This window comes from Oncorhynchus clarkii, chromosome 9 (genome assembly GCF_045791955.1).
Source record: "Oncorhynchus clarkii lewisi isolate Uvic-CL-2024 chromosome 9, UVic_Ocla_1.0, whole genome shotgun sequence".
Lineage (NCBI taxonomy): Eukaryota > Metazoa > Chordata > Actinopteri > Salmoniformes > Salmonidae > Oncorhynchus > Oncorhynchus clarkii.
The window spans coordinates 57,400,290-57,420,415 of record NC_092155.1 but is presented as its reverse complement, the minus strand read 5'-3'; the positions used below and the strand labels follow the sequence as shown (position 1 = coordinate 57,420,415).

General features: G+C 40.6%; 1 protein-coding gene across 1 annotated transcript in view; it reads right to left on the bottom strand.

The window, feature by feature from the left end:
• Positions 1 to 20,126, bottom strand: part of LOC139416607 (beta-catenin-like protein 1) — a 43,099-nt gene that overhangs the window by 6,727 nt on the left and 16,246 nt on the right. Inside the window, exons 12-13 of the mRNA XM_071165473.1 lie at positions 9,525 to 9,622; positions 9,063 to 9,143 (exon numbers count right to left, since the gene is read on the bottom strand). Coding sequence (XP_071021574.1) covers positions 9,063 to 9,143; positions 9,525 to 9,622 — 179 coding nt within the window. The remainder of the gene's footprint in view (positions 1 to 9,062; positions 9,144 to 9,524; positions 9,623 to 20,126) is intronic.

Below are 20,126 nucleotides of genomic sequence, written 5' to 3'. Positions count from 1 at the left end.
GCAGGGGAATACTTTGGAACACATTTCCAAAAGTAAAATCTCTTGGAGTTGATTTGCTGGTGTTTTTACAGTTCTTTTATGTCCAACAAATCAAATAAAAACTTGGGGGGCCAAATAAAGTCAAGGGCCTGCATCGCCAGTTGGGGAACCCTGATTTAGGCTTTTCAGAAATCAAATGGCATTTTCCACTAATTTGATCTAACCTAGGTAATAGAGTCCCAGAAATACAGGCAACCACCCACACACAAACATAGCTGTCTACACACACGCGCACACACACACTTTAAGCAATCACAAGGCTCAATAAGACTCCAGCAGTTGGCTGGGAGATGAGTCAGAGTTATAGGACCTTTCCAGGCCTGATCCCTACCCAGCTCCCATCAATCCCTCAGCACACAGCCAGAGCCCTCCTGCACACAGAGGCTGAGGTAATGGATGTCTGAGCTACAGCTCCATTCCCTTAATGAGGCAGGAGCAGGTCAGGGGAGGAAGACAGGAAGCAGGGAGAGAGAAGAGCAAAAATAGCCAATGCATTGAAAACCAACCACGTACACTTAAATTGGAAGAAAGGTATGGTAGGCTATAGGCAAGGTGGGGGAAGGCGAAAGCAAGTTGCATTTCTGGATCCTTTGAAATCCTTTCTCCTTTGAAATCCTTTCAGCATTGAAACGCCCAGTTATGAATGTAGTTTGCAAGCCGAATGTGCAGGGTGTGCATGTCTACATCTATAGCATGATCATTAGGATAGTGTGGCTGACTACTAGAGTTAGTGGTAGTTACGACTCCTCCTAGGTCCCTGCCTGCAGTCAGTAGAGACCTGACTAACCTGACAGTGGCTGCAGCAGGGTTTCTGTTAGGAAAATGTGTCGCCAGACATTTGACCGGCAGCGTTTTATTTTATTGGACATTTGAGAAATTTACCGGATCTATAAGCATTGCGTGTGTAACCTAATTATGCCGTTCACCCACGGTGCTCAGAATGACAGAAACCACATTTGGGTTATTTTAATTCATATTAATATGCAAGTCGAGGATGCAACAATGTGTGGTGATTCTTGTGCACTTTAAAGATATTAGAACAACTGATCACATTTACTTTTCCTCGGCCAACAAGACGAGTAACAAACAGCAACATCACTATCCTATTTCAATCTACTATCCCCCATAGTTGAACATTTTACCTATTCTATTGGTCAGTTTGACAAGAAAGAAATAGCCTATTCCAAACAGACACTTGTACAGATTATACACCAAGTATATAAAACATTAGGGACACGGTCCTAATATTGAGTTGCACCCCAACCCTTTTGCCCTCAGAACAGCCTGAATTCGTCAAGGCATGGACTCTACAAGGTGTCGAAAACATTCCACAGGAATGCTGGCCCATGTTGACGCCAATGCTTCCCACAGTTTTGTCAAGTTGGATGGATGTCCTTTGGATGGGAGACCATTCTTGATACACACAGGAAAATGTTGAGCGTGAAAAACCCTGAAGTGTTGCATTTCTTGACACACTCAAACCGATACACCGGGCACCTACGACCATACCCCGTTCATAGGCACTTCAATCTTTTGCCTTGCATATTCACCCTCTGAGCGGCACACATACACAATCCAGTCTCAATTGTCTCAAGGCTTAAAAATCCTTCTTTAACCTGCCTCCTCCCCTTCATCTACACAGACTGAAGTGGATTTAATAATTTACACCAATAAGGGATCATAGCTTTCACCTGGTCAGTCTCATGGAAACAGCAAGTGTCCTAACGCAGTAGGCTAAGCATTAAAGTTTGTTCCATAATGCAATTAGCAGGAAAACCACATTGTCAAAAGCACACCGCACACAGGAGTGGTTTCATGTGACATCTAATGGATATTTTCATCCCTATTTAGAAAGAGGGGAGTTCTAATATGCAACAACTAACCTGAGCTGCTAATACAGTGCCTTGCGAAAGTATTCGGCCCCCTTGAACTTTGCGACCTTTTGCCACATTTCAGGCTTCAAACATAAAGATATAAAACTGTATTTTTTGTGAAGAATCAACAACAAGTGGGACACAATCATAAAGTGGAACGACATTTATTGGATATTTCAAACTTTTTTAACAAATCAAAAACTGAAAAATTGGGCGTGCAAAATTATTCAGCCCCCTTAAGTTAATACTTTGTAGCGCCATCTTTTGCTGCGATTACAGCTGTAAGTCGCTTGGGGTATGTCTCTATCAGTTTTGCACATCGAGAGACTGAAATGTTTTCCCATTCCTCCTTGCAAAACAGCTCGAGCTCAGTGAGGTTGGATGGAGAGCATTTGTGAACAGCGGTTTTCAGTTCTTTCCACAGATTCTCGATTGGATTCAGGTCTGGACTTTGACTTGGCCATTCTAACACCTGGATATGTTCATTTTTGAACCATTCCATTGTAGATTTTGCTTTATCTTTTGGATCATTGTCTTGTTGGAAGACAAATCTCCGTCCCAGTCTCAGGTCTTTTGCAGACTCCATCAGGGTTTCTTCCAGAATGGTCCTGTATTTGGCTCCATCCATCTTCCCATCAATTTTAACCATCTTCCCTGTCCCTGCTGAAGAAAAGCAGGCCCAAACCATGATGCTGCCACCACCATGTTTGACAGTGGGGATGGTGTGTTCAGGGTGATGAGCTGTGTTGCTTTTACGCCAAACATAACATTTTGCATTGTTGCCAAAAAGTTCAATTTTGGTTTCATCTGACCAGAGCACCTTCTTCCACATGTTTGGTGTGTCTCCCAGGTGGCTTGTGGCAAACTTTAAACAACACTTTTTATGGATATCTTTAAGAAATGTCTTTCTTCTTGCCACTCTTCCATAAAGGCCAGATTTGTGCAATATACGACTGATTGTTGTCCTATGGACAGAGTCTCCCACCTCAGCTGTAGATCTCTGCAGTTCATCCAGAGTGATCATGGGCCTCTTGGCTGCATCTCTGATCAGTCTTCTCCTTGTATGAGCTGAAAGTTTAGAGGGACGGCCAGGTCTTGGTAGATTTGCAGTGGTCTGATACTCCTTCCATTTCAATATTATCGCTTGCACAGTGCTCCTTGGGATGTTTAAAGCTTGGGAAATCTTTTTGTATCCAAATCCGGCTTTAAACTTCTTCACAACAATATCTCGGACCTGCCTGGTGTGTTCCTTGCTCTTTATGATGCTCTCTGCGCTTTTAACGGACCTCTGAGACTATCACAGTGCAGGTGCATTTATACGGAGACTTGATTACACACAGGTGGATTGTATTTATCATCATTAGTCATTTAGGTCAACATTGGATCATTCAGAGATCCTCACTGAACTTCTGGAGAGAGTTTGCTGCACTGAAAGTAAAGGGGCTGAATAATTTTGCACGCCCAATTTTTCAGTTTTTGATTTGTTAAAAAAGTTTGAAATATCCAATAAATGTCGTTCCACTTCATGATTGTGTCCCACTTGTTGTTGATTCTTCACAAAAAAATACAGTTTTATATCTTTATGTTTGAAGCCTGAAATGTGGCAAAAGTTTGCGTTCAAGGGGACCGAATCCTTTCGCAAGGCACTGTATGACTAGGATTGTGCCTTTGGCTACTGGACAATGAAAGAACGTTTATATAAAATAATTCCACAGATAAGGTATGATTTTGGCTAGGCTACTTTGAAGCAAGGTAAGATACGCATCATAATATGTAGTAAAGCGTTCAGGTTTCAAACAAATATATGTTTTCAAAATGCATACTGTCTCCAGCTCATTGCAAAGTGCTGTGTAACACGCTGGTGAAGCCTGCCTTCTGTTGCCTACGCATTTGCTGTTTGAGATGCTGATGAAGCCTGCCTTCTGTTGCCTACGCATTTGCTGTGTGAGATGCTGATGAAGCCTGCCTTCTGTTGCCTACGCATTTGCTGTTTGAGATGCTGATGAAGCCTGCCTTCTGTTGCCTACGCATTTGCTGTGTGAGATGCTGATGAAGCCTGCCGTCTGTTGCCTACGCATTTGCTGTGTGAGATGCTGATGAAGCCTGCCTTCTGTTGCCTACGCATTTGCTGTTTGAGATGCTGATGAAGCCTGCCTTCTGTTGCCTACGCATTTGCTGTTTGAGATGCTGATGAAGCCTGCCTTCTGTTGCCTATACATTTGCTGTTTGAGATGCTGATGAAGCCTGCCTTCTGTTGCCTATACATTTGCTGTGTGAGATGCTGATGAAGCCTGCCTTCTGTTACCTATACATTTGCTGTTTGAGATGCTGATGAAGCCTGCCTTCTGTTGCCTATACATTTGCTGTTTGAGATGCTGATGAAGCCTGCCTTCTGTTGCCTATGCATTTGCTGTTTGAGATGCTGATGAAGCCTGCCTTCTGTTGCCTATGCATTTGCTGTGTGAGATGCTGATGAAGCCTGCCTTCTGTTGCCTACGCATTTGCTGTTTGAGATGCTGATGAAGCCTGCCTTCTGTTGCCTACACATTTGCTGTTTGAGATGCTGATGAAGCCTGCCTTCTGTTGCCTATGCATTTGCTGTTTGAGATGCTGATGAAGCCTGCCTTCTGTTGCCTACGCATTTGCTGTGTGAGATGCTGATGAAGCCTGCCTTCTGTTGCCTATGCATTTGCTGTTTGAGATGCTGATGAAGCCTGCCTTTTGTTGCCTACGCATTTGCTGTTTGAGATGCTGATGAAGCCTGCCTTCTGTTGCCTACGCATTTGCTGTTTGAGATGCTGATGAAGCCTGCCTTCTGTTGCCTACGCATTTGCTGTTTGAGATGCTGATGAAGCCTGCCTTCTGTTGCCTACGCATTTGCTGTGTGAGATGCTGATGAAGCCTGCCGTCTGTTGCCTACGCATTTGCTGTGTGAGATGCTGATGAAGCCTGCCGTATGTTGCCTACGCATTTGCTGTGTGAGATGCTGATGAAGCCTGCCTTCTGTTGCCTACGCATTTGCTGTTTGAGATGCTGATGAAGCCTGCCTTCTGTTGCCTACGCATTTGCTGTTTGAGATGCTGATGAAGCCTGCCTTCTGTTGCCTATACATTTGCTGTTTGAGATGCTGATGAAGCCTGCCTTCTGTTGCCTACGCATTTGCTGTTTGAGATGCTGATGAAGCCTGCCTTCTGTTGCCTATACATTTGCTGTTTGAGATGCTGATGAAGCCTGCCTTCTGTTGCCTATACATTTGCTGTGTGAGATGCTGATGAAGCCTGCCTTCTGTTACCTATACATTTGCTGTTTGAGATGCTGATGAAGCCTGCCTTCTGTTGCCTATACATTTGCTGTTTGAGATGCTGATGAAGCCTGCCTTCTGTTGCCTATGCATTTGCTGTTTGAGATGCTGATGAAGCCTGCCTTCTGTTGCCTACGCATTTGCTGTGTGAGATGCTGATGAAGCCTGCCTTCTGTTGCCTACGCATTTGCTGTTTGAGATGCTGATGAAGCCTGCCTTCTGTTGCCTACGCATTTGCTGTTTGAGATGCTGATGAAGCCTGCCTTCTGTTGCCTATACATTTGCTGTTTGAGATGCTGATGAAGCCTGCCTTCTGTTGCCTATACATTTGCTGTTTGAGATGCTGATGAAGCCTGCCTTCTGTTGCCTATACATTTGCTGTTTGAGATGCTGATGAAGCCTGCCTTCTGTTGCCTATACATTTGCTGTTTGAGATGCTGATGAAGCCTGCCTTCTGTTGCCTATACATTTGCTGTTTGAGATACTGATGAAGCCTGCCTTCTGTTGCCTATACATTTACTGTTTGAGATGCTGTAGCAGCAGCTCTCGTGCTGTCTGACAGATTTTCCGCTCAAAAGGTTCCGTATCTTTATGTTGTACGCGTGTGATTGAGATACTGAACAAAATATACTGTACACACACGCCAATTAAATTCCACTAAATTAACCTATAGACCGATAAGCATGACCAGTCAAATGTATTTCCATCAATGAAGAGGCTAAAAAGCATTATTTCGAAAGAGGATTTTTTTCTTCAACTCCCGGACAATTGGCCTGCGCCTATTTTATTTATTGGCTTTTCTAATAAATAAAAAAACTGCCAAAAGCTAGCTATTACTGGCTAACAGAAACCCTGGGCTGCAGCAGTAATTACTTGTCAGCGCCAATCAATTGCACAGCAACTTAGCACTTTCTGTCTGCCTCCCTCCCTCTGCCTACCTGCCTTGCAATAAGACATGAGAGAGTGGGGGGCGGACGACAACGTGGGGACTAATTCCAATTCACAGTGCCTTTCTTAACACAACCATTAAATAGAAGATGAGATGAGTTTCATTTGTTGCAAACAGACAGACCTTTCTGGGTTCTCAATACCGCACTAAGGAATTTTGCTCTATGCATGACAGATTGACCAGGTGAATCCAGGTGAAAGCTATGATCCCTTATTGACGTCACTTGTTAAATCCACATCAATCAGTGTAGATAAAGGGGAGGAGACTGGTTAAAGAAGCCTTGAGACAATTGAGACATGGATTGTGTAAGTGTGCCGTTCAGAGGATGAATGGACAAAATATTTAAGTGCCTATGAACAGGGTATGGTAGTAGGTGCCAATAGTAGGAAGGTGTAGTAGGAAGGTGTTCCCAATGTTTTGTACACTCAAAGTTAACCAATTGATTCTTGAAGAATAGAACTTAAAGTGCCTCATTCAACTGCCATACCCCATCAGAACCCAAAATATAAGCTTGTTCTTACAGCAATGTTAAAAACAATGTTAATGTAAACAAACGCTGTATAGCTGTAAAACATGGTTAAAACTATCATTTTGATAGCATGGACGGTCAGCCATTGCATCCATAGCTCGGTCTATAAATTTGAGAGTGGTCACATTTCTCCAGATTCCATCCTTGAGGTTTTTGCCAAAACAGAGGCGGGGTGTCAACTTTGTTATTGTTTGAATAAGGGACTCTAGTTTTAAATCGCTCTCAAATAGCATCCTTACTATTCCCACCACCAAGAAAAAGCAAGCCTGGCGGAATAAGGAGCTTATTAAATCCAGTCCTCAGATGCTGAGAAGTATACTCCTGTGGAATATCTGCTCATAATATGTTGCAGAGAGGAAAAGATTTAGCTTACCACCCCAAAATAACATCCTAACGAAAGTGGAGTGATAAAAACAGAACTGCTGATGGCAGCCAGTTGTACAAAACAAACGAAGTGGAGGAGGGAGATCAGGACACAGCAGGAAATGTCATCTTTATAGATACACCATATATACAAATGTATGTGGACACCCCTTCAAATTAGTGGATTGGGCTATTGTAGCCACACCCGTAGCTGACAGGTGTATAAATCGAGCACAGTCATGCAATCTCCATAGACAAACATTGGCAGTAGAATGGCCATACTGAAGATCTCAGACACTTTCAACGTGGCACTGTCATAGGATGCCACTTTTCCAACAAGTCAGTTCATCAAATTTCGGTCCTGCTCAAGCTGCCCCGGTCAACTGTAAGTGCTGTTATTGTGGAGTGGAAACGTCTAGGAGCAACAACGGCTCAGCCGTAATTTGGTAGGCCGAACGGGACAGCCGAGTGCTGAAGCAACAGCTCACTACGAGTTCCAAACTGCACCTGAAAGCAGCGTTAGAACAGTAACTGTTCGTCGGGAGCTTCATGAAATGGGTCTCCATGGACGAGCAGCCGCACACAAGCCTAAGATCACCATGCGCAATGCCAAGCGTCGGCTGGAGTGGTGTAAAGCTCGCCACCATTGGACTCTGGAAGAGTGGAAAGGTGTTCTCTGGAGTGATGAATCACGCTTCACCATCTGGCAGTCCGATGGACGAATCTGGGTTTGGCGGATGCCAGGAGAACGCACCTGCCCCAATGAATAGTGCAAACTGTAAAGTTTGGTGGAGGAGGAATAATGGTGTGCTTCCAACTTTCTGGCAACAGTTTGGGGAAGGTCCTTTCCTGTTTCAGCATGACAATGCCCCCATGCACAAAGCGAGGTCCATACAGAATTGGTTTGTCGAGATCAGTGTGGGAGAACTTGACTGGCCTGCACAGAGCCCTGACCTCAACCCCATTGAACACCTTGGGGATGAATTAGAATGCTGACTGCGAGCCAGGCCTAATCAGCCAACATCAGTGCTCGACCTCACTAATGCTCATGGCTGAATGGAAGCAAGTCCCCGCAGAAATGTTCCAATCTCTATTGGAAAGCCTTTCCAGAGGAGTGGAGGCTGTTATAGCAGCAAAGGCAAGACCAACTCCACTCAGTGACCAACTCCATTAATGCCAATGATTTTGGAATGAGATGATGTTTGACAAGCAGGTGTCCACATACTTGTAGTCATGTAGCGTACAAGACAACATCCTAGCCAGGACTGAAACAAGATACTCAAAGAAATTGTTACCAGTTTCTTCAACCTATAACTAAACATTTGAACAATGAAATAGGGGTATCCATGTGCATCAAGATAGTGAAGACAGAAAATCGGCTCTTTGGTTATACTTGCCCTCAAATGAATGTCAAGCCGTGTCAAGCTGTCCCGCTTTTTTTGCAAAGAATTAATCTCTCATCAGATATGAATCTGAAAGCTATCTCCCTCTTAAAACTCTACTACCTTCTCCTGCCCTCTCTCTCCTGCTGGAGAAGAGACTCCTCATCTCTTATCTCGCTCCTTCCACCTGTCTGAGTGAGCCCAGCCTACAGACTAATCTGGACCTCACACATTCTCTAGGACCACGGGGCATCAAACTGAAACACTGCCTTGTTTAGCTGAGGCTGATCGGATCTTATTGGCAATCTCTGTCCGTAACAATGGAGAGGGATTCAAGCGACAACAAAGAGACATCACCCACTCACACCGCAGCATATTCTGAGTGGGTCCATGCAGTAAGAGGTGGAGAGCTTCTTAATGTAGACAATGACTTAAGGCACTAGATTTGAATCAAGGATTCCAGCCCCTCTCCAAGCTAGCCTCTAGTCCTGAAGTTGTGACAATTACAAGCCTCTCTAAAAGGACTTCTTATCTAGACACTTGGAGCTGCTCTTGTTTCAGAGATATTGCCAGTCAAGGTTAGAATGCAAGCTGTTGATAGCAGGGGGAGGTGTAGGACTCCTACGTGTTTCTCTCCTTCTATCCTCTTGTCAGCCAACTGAACAGCTTCCAGGTACTTAAAATGCAGCTCCATCAGTCTATCAACCTGTAGGACAGAGGGAGAAGACATCAGACACCAATGCAAGGCGCTATGCATACAAAACCCCATGGAGGGAGAAAATAGGATTCAGACAGCCAGAGGCTAGCATGTAGTATGTCTATAACCATGTATGCGTGTCTGTAGCACCACTCAAGTAGCAGAGGGACTGTTGTCTCTATCACTGGTGGTGATAGAGACAACAGAGGATCAATATTTTAGTCGTTAACAGTGACCAGTCACAGGCTGATCAATACATACTCACACATGTACAAGGGGATCTCTATCAGGGAAGTGAATATGTAAAACCTAATTTTTCCTGATTTGCTTTTTATGAAATATTGCTGTGAAAATGATCTGCCAACAGTGGTGGATCAGTGAAGATCTCACCTTCTCACAGTCGTTCTCAGTGAACTTGCTAAGGAGCCTCGTCCTCTGCTGGGCTTTCAGGTTCCGCAGGCAGGAAGATATGATGGAACACACATGTTCTGCAAAGGGAGGAGAACAATATCAGTGCCACTGAGGCTTCATCAAGGTAGCTCAGCTTCATGGGGGGTTAGAAGTAGCCTAGTGTTACTGAACCCACAGTGATGGGAGCCAATATTATACTGTATGTGAAAATATTATGCATTTTCAGAATTCATAGGAGTAATAGACTATTGTAAAAACGTATATTCCAAGATCAGGTTATCGTCAGTCGCAGGAATAGAAAAATATGATTACAACTGATCATTTGCTGGAGAATATTAACAGGGAAAACATTTTAAAAAGTTATGACAAGTAAAAATCTATTTTCATTAAAAGGTTGTAATGCTCCACAACTGTTATTCTTGTCATCGAATTGAATTTCTAGTGGTGATAAAAAACAGCCTTCTGTAGAGGGTGTGTGCTCATTTAATGAGCTTGGGCTCCAAAACATCTGGTTAACAGACAAAATCACTAACAAAGAGGCAGTTGGTCCTAGAACTAGCATCACAGAACATTTACTCTACCCCAGAGATAAAGAAAATATGGAGTAATAACAGTCACATGTTGGTATTAATTAGAGGTCCAGTTTTAAGTTCAACTCATCTTGGAAGTTGCTGAGCAACAAGCAAAAGACTTGATTCTTGATATTAAACCGTGTCTTCAGCAAGGTGCTCAATACTGCTCTTCCATGTGCCATTCATTAAACACATTTTGAAGAGAGATAAGTGCCACACAAAGCAAGCTCACACCTCTATTCATTAGTGTTATCATTTACTGTTTGTGTTCATTATGAGAGTTAACTACCATTGTAATGTCACCAAGTGGACTGCCCCTCTACTGTGTGCACATAATGAAAGGAATGCAACTTCCGGGGACACTAATTTGTCAACATAACCCGAGTAGCAATTGTAGTCAGCATCTTGACACCACAGTGGGAAGTTACTGATCGCTACTCCACATACAGAACACGGTTTCCTAAAAATTTGGGGGCGTCTGGCGTTTGTTGCTCAAAATCGATGATCGATGCTGATTAAGACACTTGTCATCTGGTGAGGGAGGAGTTAGACTACCGATGGCATGAGAGGAGCTGCCGTCACCTCTCAAGCTTTAGGAGCTCACCTATGCTGACAAGAAATGAGAAGAAACATACAGCTTTTCTATGAAAACGAACAGCCAAATAATTGAGCAAGACAAGTGTACAGGACCAAACAAATATTATAAATAATAATATTTCAAAGGAAAAAAATCAGCCATCCTCTTACTAATTATAAACCCAACAGTCACAGTGATAAGCCTGTACAATCAGAGGGATTTCTAATTCAGGAAGTACACAAACAGAAAAACAGCATGTTCATCAAACAGCAGCACAGAGAAGAATTGCCATCTCAGTTCTTGCTCTCCTGCCCTCCAGAGGACCAGTGTCACATGGGCACAGTGGGGGTGTGATGGATAAATTAGGACATTATTAGAGGCTGAATAAATAGTGTTTCTGCTGAAGGATTGGGACCGCTGCTAAAACTCTCCCTGGGCTGGAGCATGCTGTGGGAGACGAGCTGGACTGGAGAGTGGCAGCTCATCTCTGAGATAGATTCTGTCTTACATACAGTCTATGCCCTGGGCTTCACTGTAGGCCAGGCCTGCCCCTCTCTGTTACGAGGGTAAAAGGATAGGGTGTGTGAATGAGTTAGCTCATTAAAGTGCCACCAGACCACGGCACGCTCCAGAGCCCCTCAATGAGAAAAGCCATTAGCAACAGGGTCATGGTTGCAGTGTGACTTTCCACAGCCTGATGATTACATCCCAAGTGTGATAGAAGGCATCAGCTTCAACACCTTAGTGCAGTAAGCATGGCTCCATTACATGTATGTAAGTAACTCAGTCACAATATTATGAATTGCTGCCTGTAGCAGGTTGTTGGCCTACATACCACATTTAATACCATGTGTGACCTGTTTGGTTCGAAGGGTTGAGGTTGAGACATGTTCCTGTTAAAGTCATTTCTATACCCAAACTTGGTTGGTTCAACATGGTTGGTCCAACTTTGAGGGGTTATGTTTGGCTAAATGTGGTCACAAAGATGATAAAGCTCCAATGTAGTTATTGTAGGAATAGGTGAATGTGCTAAATTAGTGAAATATGGTTGATTAAATGTATCGTCAATGATTTATCCACTTCTCTCCTTATCACAAATCTATAAAACATAAGGCAGATAAATGCCATTTCAATCAGTGAGTCAAATACAGCTCCCTGTGCTCACTAACAAACCATTAGGCAAACAAAATGGCTGTCAGTTCACTTAAATACAGATTCATTTGTGTTAATGGAATCATGCAACTGGTAAAGAAAATGGCTGACAAGATTGATGGCACCAGTGCGGGAGATGTAAGTAAATTACCCCATTACCCTCGCTTTTACACAACCAACAACAAGCAAACCACCAAGAACAAAGAGCAGCAAAAACAGAATGGTATATCAAATACAGGCACGGTGCATACCAAAGTCACACATAATAATGACAGTTTAACCCCATTCACTCAATACAGGAAGGCTGCATTGGCCAACTGTTCATTAGATGTGACCTAGAAAAATGATGCAGCTCTATTACCCTTATCAAAGGCACATCACAATAAGATATAGCATAGACTGCAATATTAGTCTTAGGTCTCCCAACTGATAGAGGACCAGCATGGTTGATGTTGCCGGTTTCTCAGAGAGTAGCTCAATGCTGCAGTGTGCTTTTACAAGCTCCAACGGCATCCTCCCCTCCTTGGTGAATGATGGGAGGATATGCATGTTGCACATTGCTGGTAGATCTCATCATGAGCTTAGACAACACATAGGCTATGCCACCACCCTGCTCCCTCTACCACAATCCCTAGTTCCCCCTCTTCCATAAGTCAGCAGCAGCAGAGACTGAGAAAACAATGCTTCCCGTATCACAGCCACTGCAGCACAGAGTGAGGGACAAGTGAAAAACTTTCATGAGGAAATAATACCCGTCTCTGGGAGAGCTAGGGTAGCGCCTGTGAACAGTCTCAGTCTAGAGTGGTGATCATATTCATGAGCACTAGAGACTTTCTGTTCCATGTCTAATGGAACCACAACCAGGTGACCCAATTTGACAAAAAAAATGGTCCATGTGTAACCGATGTGAAATGGCTAGCTAGTTAGCGGAGTGCGCACTAATAGCGTTTCAATTGGTGACGTCACTCGCTCTGAGACCTTGAAGTAGTTGTTCCTCTTGCTCTGCAAGGCCCGCCACTTTTGTGGAGCGATTGGTAACAATGCTTCGTGGGAGGCAGTTGTTGATGTGTGCAGAGGGTCCCTGGTTCGAACCCAGGTAGGGGCGAGGAGAGGGAAGGAAGCTATGCTGTTACACATGCTACTACTTACTGTATTAACATCATCAACATCGGTTGAAAATCTCATCTGCATGAAAACCAGAACAAATACCACACTGAACAAAAATATAAACGCAAGATGTAAAGTGTTCTTCCCATGTTTCATGAGGTGAAATAAAAAATCCCAGAAATGTTCCATACGCACAAAAAGCTTATTTCTCTCAAATTGTGTATACAAATTTGTTTTAGCGTTGCCCCCGTCTAAGAAAAAATGTTGGTTGACCGAAAGTCATCTGTTCTTTCGACCAATCGATTGCCTTTTTTTTTTATTACGTTTTTATGCATATATATATATATATATATGACATTTTAATCAAATCTACTATATGCATTGAACTTGTCTGATGCTTTAATCTTACAGTTTGATGCATCAAGACGGTTTCAGAGATCTAGATAACCAAAATTTAAAACTTAACCTGACCAAACCATTCTCCTCCTGCTGGCTTTCGCAGATTCTGCTATTACTCTCCTGAAGTTGCCAGTAATAGGCTACATGAGGAGTCAACAACCTTTCTCATATGGAATGCCAATTTATCTTACCATTTCTACTGATCAGCGCGCCAGTTACGGTTTTCATATGCACATTTTCATGAAAGTTTAATTTAATTTATAATAACATCTTCATATCGCAAACTCATTGTCATGTGGTTAATGAAAATTCTATCCAAATCTAAATGAAAATGATACCAACCTAAAGTTACTTTTATTGCCAACTACGTAAAAACAGCCCACAAAGCCAACAAATAAAAGCATTGCAGCGTATTTCCTATGAATCACATTGCCTACACATGGCCTGTCTGCAACGAACTTGAAACATTGTATCAACTATTAACTTGGGTCAGGCCAGAAGCTAGAGCTACCGAACTTGCAACATTGTATAAAATATTCTAGGCCCTCAGAGTTTCCTGCACCAGTGAGCTCAGGGCAGACACAGCTATAGGCTATTTGCGAAAGGGATAAAAAGCAGTGCTTGACTTGGGCAGGAGTTCACCAGAACGGAGTACCTGCACCTCAAATGTTCTACAGCTTGAGCTCCTTGTTCCTCGTGTAGAATATTAGCTCAAAAGTATTGTGGCACTCCTGCACCTAAATATAAACAGTACGAGCCCCCAAATTGAGTACCGGACCCTATTTAAATCCTAGTCGAGCACTGATAAAAAGCCTATTTTATGGTGTTTTCACTGGATCAGAGTATGACATTTTTCTCTTTCACGCTGAGTGATTATCAAAAGGGAGAGAGGTGGAAAGGTTATTTAAATACATTGAGGAACTATTGTAATTTTCAATGGATGTAAAAAAAAAAAAAAAATTAATTACATTTTCTTGAGACGAAGAACGTTTGAGACGAAGAAAACATTACTTTGAGAAGCTCGACAGGGGGTGGTGCGTTAAGCCAATCAGAAATACTATCAGAGACCTTCTAGAGCAGCAGCGCCCCATCAAGGTTCTGAGCCTGTCTGGCAGGGGTGGTCCTGCAAAGCCACAGCCCCCTGATGGGAGAGCATAATATACAAGGAAATTCTCAAAGCTGCTAATGAGATCCTTGACGACCTTGTACCTAGCCGGTGGGGATTCCGGTGGGGTGCCCCCACCCAGGCAGTGGCAGAGCTAGCAACACTAGCTGTAGTAACCCATGGGGGGGTCACACTCGGACATTCACGGAGGTACAAAATCAAAGGTCTGACTGCATGGCGATGCTTGGGAATACGGTCACTACGGGGGACCATGTTGTAGGTGTTTCAGGGGATAGGGGGATCTGACCTCCATCAGGCATCAATGGTTAATAAAATCTCCCCATTTTTTGCTCAGATTTGCAGGCCTTCTCATACAGTTGCAACTATATACATTCGTAAATCAAGACCTTTCTTGAGTTGGGTTCTGGGATGGTGCAACTGCTGAGAATCTGTGTATATGGTTGTTGTGGGGGAAAGGGGTGGAGTGTGTATCCCACAACTGTTGCGAGGGAGTAAAAGATGTTAGGGACAATATAGGATGAATCACAATAATCTTTTGCTAACATAATAATTGCTTGCCATAATGTAATTTTGTTAATGGCGAGAGGTAAAAATCCTTTGCATAAACTGCCTACATTACTACAAATGTGAATAGCTAATTATGGGGGGATAAAAAGATAAACAGGATTAGAAAATATATATATATATATATATATATATATATAATATATATATATATATATATATATATATATATATATATATACACATACATACATACAGTGGGGCAAAAAAGTATTTAGTCAGCCACCAATTGTGCAAGTTCTCCCACTTAAAAAGATGAGAGGCCTGTAATTTTAGGTAAACTTGTGTGTGTGTGTATATATATATATAAAAATATAAATAATACAAATTGAGGTGAGGGCAATGAAAATGCATTTGGCGGTTGATCTGCTTCTGTTCTGTGGGTGGCACTGCTATTTTCGAAGAATGGTACCCGGTCTTTCCGGGGTGGTCTGCCGGGCATTGGGATGACAACCCAACTCGGGATGAGGGGTTTTAGCGGGTGGAATAGTGGGGACCAATTGGAGGTTTACTTAGTAGCAATGTAAATATCAAGGTACAGCTATATAGACAATCATGTTACTTTTTAATGGTACATCTAAAAACAATATATTATGATAAATAGAATTGAAACTTATGTCTCATTATAGTAATTGGTTAAATAAGTATAGCCAGTTATAATTGTAATGGCTTAGCAGATAAGAAAAGAAGATCAGTACTTACCTTTATTTATTTTTTATAGTACTTACCTGGCTAAAAGAGAAGGAATATAATATCAATTGTTTACAGGAAACTCATTCAACAATTTTAGATTCACTTTTGTGGAAAAATGACTGGGGAGGGGGGGCAAAGAAATTGAAAAGGGGTGATGATATTAATTAACAGTAATTTTGATCCAAATGTGCAAATTGTCCAAACAGATCCTCAAGGAAAATGGATGATTTGAAATGTTATTGGACCATAAACAGATATGGCTTATTAACCGATACGGTCCAAATAATGATGATCCAAGCTTCTTTGAAAATATATATAAGAATTGATCAACTCTACAAGCAACACTAGACTATTATTATGGTTTGAGATTTTAATACGGTTTTAAATACCTCTATGGACCGTAAAGAAATCAAAATACAAACGATCATCCCCAGACACTTAAGGAAATCATGAATGTCATGGATATATTGGAATTAGTGGATATATGGAGGCTTAAATACCCTGACCTAGTGAGATATACATGGCGGAGGCGTAATCAAGCCAGTAGTCTTGATTACCTTCTTATATCACTATCTCTGGCACCAAAAGTTTAAAAAGTGTTGAAAGGGGACAGAATGCTGTCAGACCATCACATATATTCGACAATTGGAAATTTAATCAAAGCATACTGGATGATAACTTGTTTTTAACTAGGACAGAAGAATTTATAACTTGCTTTTTCCGACATAACATAGGTACAGCAGAACCCCTTATTGTATGGGACACTTAAAATGTGCCTTTAGGGGTCTTGCAATTCAGTACTCATCTATAAAACAAAAGCAACTTAGGGTAAAAGAGTCCATATTAAACAAATTCAATTGAAGGACTGACAGTACAGATAGATAGCAATAAAAACTGTACCATAAAGGCACAGAATAAGTTGGAGGAAAAACAAAAATAAATGGTGGAACTTATCAAGAAAGATCCAGTGTAATATATTATAAAAATAAAGCAAAGTGGATGGAATATGGGGGAAAATGCACCAAATTATTTTTTAATCTTCAACATAGAAATGCTACCAAACATGTATTGAATCTTGTTACAAATTAAGGGAGTCACTCATGATTACTTTAAGAATATGTTTTCGTTTCAGTCTCCTCCTTCTCCACTAACCGAAGCTAATTGTATGGATTTTTTTACTATTAATAATGTAAAATTAGCATCTATACAGAAAGACTCATGTGAAGGGCAAATTACAGAGGAGGAACTTCTTGATGCAATTAAAGCCTTTAAGTCCAAGAAAACTCCAGGGCTGGATGGCATACCCATGGAAGAATACAACATTTTTTTTTTTTTTTAACTCAAGAGGACTATTATTAGCATGTTTTAACCCCTCCTATATAAACGGTATATTATGAGACACGGAACAAGAAGGTCTGATATCATTATTACTGAAACAGGACCCAAGTGGTATATATAATGATCCAGTCCATTTAAAAAATTGGAGGCCTTTTACACTTCAGTTTAGTGATTAGGGCTGACGGTATTTTTAGTTTTTGAAAAATACAAGTTGTACATTTGCTTTATGAGTAGTGAGTGAGTGATCCTAGGGTGGCAAAACATACATTCTGAGTGATTTCAATGAGTCTTTCTCCATTCTGATTGTTTTATACTGTTCAATTCAAATGTCAACACTTTAATAATTTCTGCATTTCCTGCACTCAACTGCAGTGGTGGAAAAAGTATCCAATTGTCATACTTGAGTAAAAGTAAAGATACCTTAATAACTTGTTAATAGAAAATTACTCAAGTAAACGTGAAAGTCACCTAGTAAAATAGGACTTGAGTAAAAGTCTAAAAGGTATTTGGTTTTAAATATACTTAAGTATTAAAAGTATAAATCATTTCAAATTCCTTATATTAAGCAAACCAGATGGCACCATTTTCTTGTTTTTTTTTTAATTTACAGACAGCCAGGGGCACACCAACACTCAGACATAATTTACAAACCAAGCAATTGTTTTTAGTGAGTCCTCCAGTAGATGACCAGGGATGTTCTCTTAACCACGGCGTGAATAGGACCATTTTCCTGCCCTGCTAAGCATTCGAAATGTAAGTACTTTTAGGTGTCAGGGAAAATGTATGGAATAAAAAGTACAGTATTTTCTTTAGGAATGTAGTGAAGTAAAAGTAAAAGTGGTCAAAAGAAATAAATAGTAAAGTACAGATACCAAAAAAACAACAAGTAGTACATGAAAGTATTTTTTACTTAAGTACTTTACACCACTGCTCAATTGAGATAATATCCGCACTGCCACGTAGGGCTCCACGATATGGGCAAATAATCTAGGACTTATTCTTGACCAAATGTTGCAATTGCAATTTGACTCACAAATCTGAGCAAAACTGTTGAAATCATGGATATATAATGACTATTATATAGTTAGAATACAGTGTTGTTTGAGATGACAACAAATTAAAATGCCAGGGAGGAGTTATTGTGACAGGTTAGGAACTAAAGTGTTGGTACGTGTTTCCTAGGGGACCCTATAAGCTTTGGCTACATTGCATGTTGTTTTCTCTTAGCTACTTCATGTAGCAAACATATTCTTGCTTTGCATATTCCTATGTGATTTAGAAGATACTGTTGCACAAACAACATGCTGATTTAGGTCTATACCATCACTGGTATTATCAAACTATATTAGCTAGCTACGTTTGCTATTACCCAGTACATGTATTTGCTAGCTAGCTATTAGTGGCTAACAATTAGCATCTCACAAGATTTAGGGCAACTTGCTAAGGAAAGACAAACTGTTCGCTGATGTAAGAAGCAGAAACGAAGTGTCATTATAGAACGCTAATGGATTTATATTAAGAAGCAAAGTGAAAATAGCATTGTTGTCATCAACAATGTTGCATGTGCTGCATTGACCATGCAGACCGAACACAAATTACTCGTGATTGAGGAACATCAAATGCGCTCCTTGATGGCTGATGATACCACCATATTTTTAAGAGACAGGAATGAGATTTCTAAAGCAGTTTCCTGTATTGAAGACCTTTCCTTAGTTTCGTTTTTGAAAATGAATATCAATAAGTCAGTCTTATTTCCACTCAAGGATTGTGTTTTACAGGAAGTATATGGTATCCCAATTAAAGATAAGGTTACTTATCTTGGAATTGTTATATGCAAGGATGAAAAACAAAGGAGTGAATTGAACTTTAACCCCATTATTAAGAAAACAAAGAAGAAATTGAACCTCTGGTTGATTCGGTTTTATTCTCCAAAGCTGAAGGGTTATCCAGATCGGTTTATGTCTCGTTATCACTTGACTTATCCCCTAAAATTGTAAAGGACTTAGATAAGATTCATAATTTTATTTGGAGGAACAAGCCTCACTATCTACGAAAAGATATTCTCACTAATACCGAAGAACAAGGAGGTCTTGAGGTTTTATATTTCAATACTCTAAATAATACTTCTAAAATAAATTGGATTCTGAAGTATGTTAATAACCAGAACATTATTTGGAATGTCTTCCCTAAGCATTTATTTGACTCTGTTGATGGTTTAGAATTTTTGCTTCGATGTAATTTTGATGTTGATAAAATCCCAGTAAAGTTGGCAAAATTCCATAAGCACGCAATTTTAGTTTGGATGTTAGCATATAAACACACATTTTCCCCTCACAGATACATTTTATGGAACAACAAAGATATTTTTAAATTGTATAAGACTCTTTTCTTCATAACTGGTTTGAGAATAAAATTATTTGTTGGTCAGTTACTGAATAAGGATGGATATCTACTCTCATATGGGGAATTTCTTTATAAATTTAAAATTCCAATAACCCCAAAATAATATGCAATTGTTTTTGATGCGATTCCAAGGGGGGTTGTATCTCTTTTAAATTCCCCTGTGGTTGATGTAAGTAACATAGATTTACATGAAAATACATTTATTGGCAATATTAACATCAAAGATAAATGTAGTAATAAACAGATTAGGAATATTGTTTAAGATACTACAATTCCCTCAGCAAGATTATTTTGGTCAAATATCTATGGTGATGTACAAAATGGGGGAAAGCATGGAAAATTGCTAACAAATATTGTATCAGTAACAAAGTAAAGGAAGTTTAATTTAAAATGTTACATAGAATTTATCCTGTGAAACATGTTTTGGAAAGATTCAAGCTGAATATTTACGATACCTGTGATTTATGGGGAATGGAGGAGGAGACAATTTTGTATTTGTTTTTTTGCCTGTATTTATAGTAAACATTTTGGGATTGACATACAGAATTTTGTTACAAAAAATAGGTCCAGTTATACTATTTAATGGTTTTGATATGTTTTATTTAAATTCTGACATAAAGATGTAGTATATTTAATTCAACTGCTAATAA